Here is a 5,466-nt window from a genome sequence, read left to right on the forward strand (position 1 = left end):
ATCAATAATCCAACATGAGGAAAACAATGCTGGAAAAATTTAGATTTCAAATTCAACCCAAAACAAAATTTACTCCCCAACCAAAAACCCCATTCTGCCAAAAAATAAATTTCTAATACAGCGATGAGTCTGCTATCAACTGAGTGATACATGGGGAGAAAAGAAAAACAAAATAAAACTTTCTGCTAACCCCACCCGGGCATATTCCCTCCCCTTCCCCACCAAAAAATAAAAATAAATAATAAACCCAACCTTCAAAAAGCTAAATCACCCCCAAAAGGTGAAAGGCACTTAAGTACTTTAGTTGCTGGTTGTAAAGAGACTTTGGTCCGGAGACGGCGTGTGTCACCTCACCCGGTGTTAAAAAACGCTCTGTGGCGGATCACCGTGTCAAAGCTCAGCCACTGAGCCAGCACAGCATGCCCTGACCCGGGGGGGGGGGGGGGGGGGGGGTGACCCTCTGCGGGAGGGGTCAGGCTGACCTTCCTCCCAGCAGGCCTCACACCAGCCGGGACGCCAGATAAGAGACGGAGAGAGTGGAGAGAGAGAGCAGGGGCACGTCTGGTTATCTGGTATAAACACGAGCTTTGGACGAGCTGCAGCATGAGAAGGGTAGTGGTTCTGATGAATTGGGGAGGGGAAGGGGGGTGGGGGTGGGGGTCGGGGTGTGGGTGGGGTGGGCAGAAAGGCAGCAGCTGCCACTTAAGAAGTTAAAGAGCAACTTTCCTCATCTCAAACCTGGCTGCCATGATGTCAGGGGAAGGAGGAAAGAGCAGGAGATGATAGGTTTTTCATTCCAATCTGCTGGTGGTGCAATGCTGCAGGGGTCCAAAAATAATGTCATACCCCCCCGTCCCCCCCCCCACCGCTCTCCCTTCTGCCACTGAGCTGAGTTAGGCTGGGTTGAGGGAGAGAGGGGAGGGGGGGGCAGTTTGTGACTGGAAATAGAAATTGAAAGGTCGATGGAAGGGGCCAAATAGACGGGCGGGGGGGATGAAGTGGGGAAAGCATTCAAAAGTGAGTCCTGTCACAGCTGGGGGGGGCGGGAGGGGGGGGCTGTTCTTGGGTCTCAGATATCAGTTGTAGCTTTCGCCGCATATCAGAAACCCCGGGTCCGAAAGCGGAACGGAATTCCTGTAGCCGACACTCTGGCGTTCCTCTCCAGCGTGCCGGTCGCTCTCCCCGCTGCCCGCCGGGCCCCATGACCACAAAAGGGGTTCCAACGCCGGAGGACGGGAAGCGAATCGGCTGTCACACACGCCGCTTACCGCCTGCTCGCACACCCGCCCGCCGTCCTCTGCTCCGACGGCACCCCCCCCCCCCTAAAGAATAAGATAATTATAGACCGCCTAGAGTCCGGAGCCAGTTGCTGGGCTGCGTCAGACCGGCGTCCCATTTCAGGCCCGCTGCCGAGCCTGCAAAGGCCTGCGAGGGCCGACCGGCCGGCCGCCATGTGCTGCTCCTTTTAAGGGAAGGGAGCGCCGGGCGAGCCTCACGCACGCTCCAGGACTCCCGGGCCAGCTCTCGCTCCGGGGGAAAAGAGGCCCGGCGGCGTTCCCTCAGCGGGCGCGCACACCCCGTCCTGTCAGTCACACGCCCACAATAGCCAGAAGTCTGTGACATCTGGAGGTCACTGGTGAGGTTTAAAAAAAAACAAAACAGGAAAAATAATAAACTCCTCAGACGCACAGGAGCCTGTCGAAGCCTAAACTGTCACACTGCAGATTTCCACTCGAAGCCGGTCTCGACTGAACAGTAAAAAGGCCGAGCAAACTGGATAACGGGGGAGGAGGGGTAGCTCGCACCACACCGACATCACAGTGGAAACTAAAACACACACACACACACTTTCTCTTACATTGTCTACAAATCACAGGCATTCCTGGCAGCTGGAGAGAGCACAAATGTCTGAGAGAGACATTTTCTTGGAGGACTTTTCCCTATTTACATGTCAGAGAACGAATTAAAACAAAACAAAAGAAAAAAAAAAAAATCAGTGACTCCTCTCACTTCCCCTTCGCCTCTGATGTGGCCGGCGGAGGAAGAGGATGGAGTCATCAGTGTCTCACCTCACTTAATTCCCCAAAACACCAATGATCCCATGAGATTCACTCCCTGGTGAAATAAACAACCACATCATTTTCAGGGATTACCTTTTAACACCGGTGCTCTGCTTTTTTTGGGGGGCCTTTGTCTTTTATACCCCTCCTCCTTCCCCCCCCCACAGTACTATTTCAATATTTTATGTTTTTTTTTTTTCTTTTCACATTTTTCAATTCACAGGAGAAAACCCAAATTTAAGGCCATTAACATTTTCTTCTTCCCCTTCTTCAAAATATGGACCATACTTAATAACTTATTGGGGGTAAACCTGGAGGTTAAGGCACAAAGGACAACTCCATTATGAATAAGGTTTGATAAACAGGGAAACAAACAAACACATTATCTGAGGAAAAAAAAAAAAAGGAAGGCAAAAAGGGAATAATAATCCAAATAACACTTAAAAATATCGCTTTGTATCCAAAGACCTTGACACTTCTGTAGATAAGGAATGAGAAAGGAGTCCAAAAACAAAGCAAAACACTTGTCCACTTAAATATAATTATTTATGCCTTGAGAGAAAAATAGCATTTATGGCCTAAATATTTATTTTTTTGGCATTTTTTAATAACTCTTCTCAAAAGCAGCAGCGTCGCCCCCTCATCCGTCAGTCTGTTTGTCCGTTTTGTCAGTTACACGGCAGCCATGTTGGAATGTTCTGGTTGGCCACGTAGTAGTTGCTGAAGTTGTGGTCTCGGACGTAGGGCGCCGGCTGGTAGTAGCAGGTGACGCTGGAGGCGTCGGGGATGGCGTTCTGCTCCGCCAGCACCCGGAAGGCCATCAGCGAGATGAGGTGGAGGGTCTGCCGCCTCTCGTGGCCCATGAGGCACACCGTGCTCTCGTTCACCACGCGCCGCAGGATCATGAGGTAGTCGTACTTGCTCTTCTCCTCGCCCACAAAGTGGCTCTGCAGGTAGGCCTCCACCTTGCGCTGCTGCTCGCCGATGTCGGGGAAGTCGATGAAGAAGCGCGAGCACATGTAGCGCTCCAGGCCCTTGAACTCTTCCTCGTTGGTGGGCCGGAAGTCCCGCACCAGCAGGTTGCAGTATTTCAGCAGGCCGCCGCCGCGGATCTCCTCGGGCCGCTTGGTGGCGATTAGCTTGTTCCGCAGGTGGCTCAAGGCCACGCCAAAGTCACCGTACATGCTCTCCCCCACCACGGTGGGATGGAAGGCGTGCGACATGGGCGTCTTGGACAGCTCATAGTAGGCGAGCACGGAGTCCAGCACGATCTGAAAGGAGTCCACGCTGAACTCAAACTGCCGCCGGATGGAGTCCACAAACTTCAGCTCCACGTTGCGCCCGTTGTTGTTGGAGAGGGAGATGAGGCTCCAGCGGTCCTGCTCCGTGTGGACCTTCACCAGCTTCTGGACGTAAGCCTCTTTCAGGGTCATGGGGGTGATTTTCTCCTTGTTCACACCCTCGGGCAGAAAGTCCAGCAGGGTGCCCAGCACCACATCCTTAATGAGCTGGAACTCCGCCTCGCGCGGCAGGTCCACTCTGAAAATGACGTCCAGGTCCTTGTAGCTCCAGCCGATGTCCTGCACCAGGACGTGGCTGGCCGTCGAGCCGTTGAGCCGCATGTCCTTCACCTTGATCCCGCTCAGCTCCAGGCGGGAGCGCACCCGCGCCACAATGTCCTTCAGCCGCACCTCCAGGGTGGGGAAGTTCCCCCGGCCGTGGACAGGCACCGCCTCCGTCAGGACCTCATTCAGCCGGCTCACCTGCTCCCAGGTCAGGACACTCGTTCCCTTGTTAGCCATCTTTCAACAAAGTTCAGTTCAACTAAGAGAGGAGGACAGGACAGAAAAGAAAAAGGTAATCAGTCACAGCTTTCAAGGGAGACTCCAGCCAAACTGAATCCAAACTCAAACCACTCCAAAGACACTTCCTCCCACAACCAGACATAATACTGAAGCAGACTTGGTCTGGTTGTAACTGACAGACAGACAGACTTCACTTCAAGATCAATACAATCACAAACAAATGTAAATAATAATGATTAGCTTGCCTGCCTTACAAAAAATATCAGATACAATAGCTGCAGCAGCATCATGAACAAGTCAGCATGACCAAAGCAGAATGCAAGCATGAGAAAATGTGCTCGTGCCCCGCTACATACACAACAATGGACAGAACGCATGAGGCTTCTAGAACAGGGCAACACGTCAGCCTGGCTTTCATTCCAGAACTGCTGAGAGAAAAAACACTAAGTGCAGTGGAGCCTGTGTTTTGGTAAATAACCACATCCAAAATTAACCGCACACATTTCGTCAAAAGTTACTACTGGTAATTTAAAAGGGCGAGCTGACTGTTCAATTTGACCATATATCGAGTTCGGCTCTGTTCAATATTGGTATAACCCAGCGAGCAAACCAAACACTGGCTTTTTAACTAATGCTACACGTTAATGCCCATCCGTGAAAATTAATCCCGACGTAAATTGAACAAGTTACCTACTAAAACTGTGTCGCACTAGCTAACACGTAGTAGGACGTTAGCTGGTTAACTCAAACTGCCCTTAATTGCATACGCACTCGCATGACAGTTGGTGTCCAATAAAATGAGAAATAAGAGGAAAAAGAGTCACATCTACGTCAACATGTTCTAGCAAGAACGTCAAGTTTTTGAATCATACGGCTGTAAATGAACACGAAGTTAATAAAAACACGCCAAACAGTTTTCGACGACGAGAAAGAATAAAAGGTTGAAAGCAGTTACGTTACGTACAGTTCCAAAAGCGTCCTCTGAAAGCATTCAAATGACAAAAAAAGAAGATGTTAACTTGGCATTCGTGCAGACACTTCCATATAATCCACTCCCGGAGAGACACACACACAGACTCGGCATGAATTTCAGTGTTTGAACGCTGCTGCTGGCTGAAGGCACGCCCGTTTTATAAGCCGAACAACGACCGGCTGAAACGGATCCACAGCCGTCGCACGACACAGTCCGGGTCTAGCTGCTCGGCGTCCTTCACAGTCTGGGAAAAAAAGTTACAAGTAAATTGTGTAGTAAACGTAAATATATGTAGTAGAAATATTTACCCAAAGTTCAATTTCACTCATCAGCAGCTCGGAAGCTCGTAAGATTTTCAGTCAATATTTCTTTAGGTTTGATTGTACCAATGCGCCGAACGGAGCCTGTGATTGGTCAGTGCGGTTTTTGCGTTGCCAGGTAACCAGGCGCGTCCGCACGCAGGCAACGTTCTCTCTCTCTCGCTCTCTCTCTCAATTTATTAATTCAGTTCAACTTAGTATTCTTTGTTGACATGAATGTTAAAATTAAAATATTGCCCAAGCTTCGATAACAATAGGTGATATGATACAATACAGTTTGATATATTTAAATATATATAACCTGCTCT

At 49.9% G+C, this 5,466-nt stretch overlaps 1 protein-coding gene across 1 annotated transcript; it reads right to left on the bottom strand.

The window, feature by feature from the left end:
- Window positions 1–2,325: 2,325 nt before the first annotated feature.
- Window positions 2,326–4,916, bottom strand: tent5c (terminal nucleotidyltransferase 5C). Its single transcript, XM_071907627.2, has 2 exons — window positions 4,830–4,916; window positions 2,326–3,884 (listed from the first exon to the last, which is right to left on the bottom strand). Exon 2 carries the CDS (start codon window positions 3,860–3,862, stop codon window positions 2,729–2,731), a length of 1,134 nt encoding a protein of 377 aa, XP_071763728.1. The 5' UTR covers window positions 3,863–3,884; window positions 4,830–4,916; the 3' UTR covers window positions 2,326–2,728.
- Between the last annotated feature and the right edge of the window lie 550 nt (window positions 4,917–5,466).

Source organism: Centroberyx gerrardi, chromosome 10, assembly GCF_048128805.1.
Source record: "Centroberyx gerrardi isolate f3 chromosome 10, fCenGer3.hap1.cur.20231027, whole genome shotgun sequence".
Taxonomy (NCBI): Eukaryota; Metazoa; Chordata; class Actinopteri; order Beryciformes; family Berycidae; genus Centroberyx; species Centroberyx gerrardi.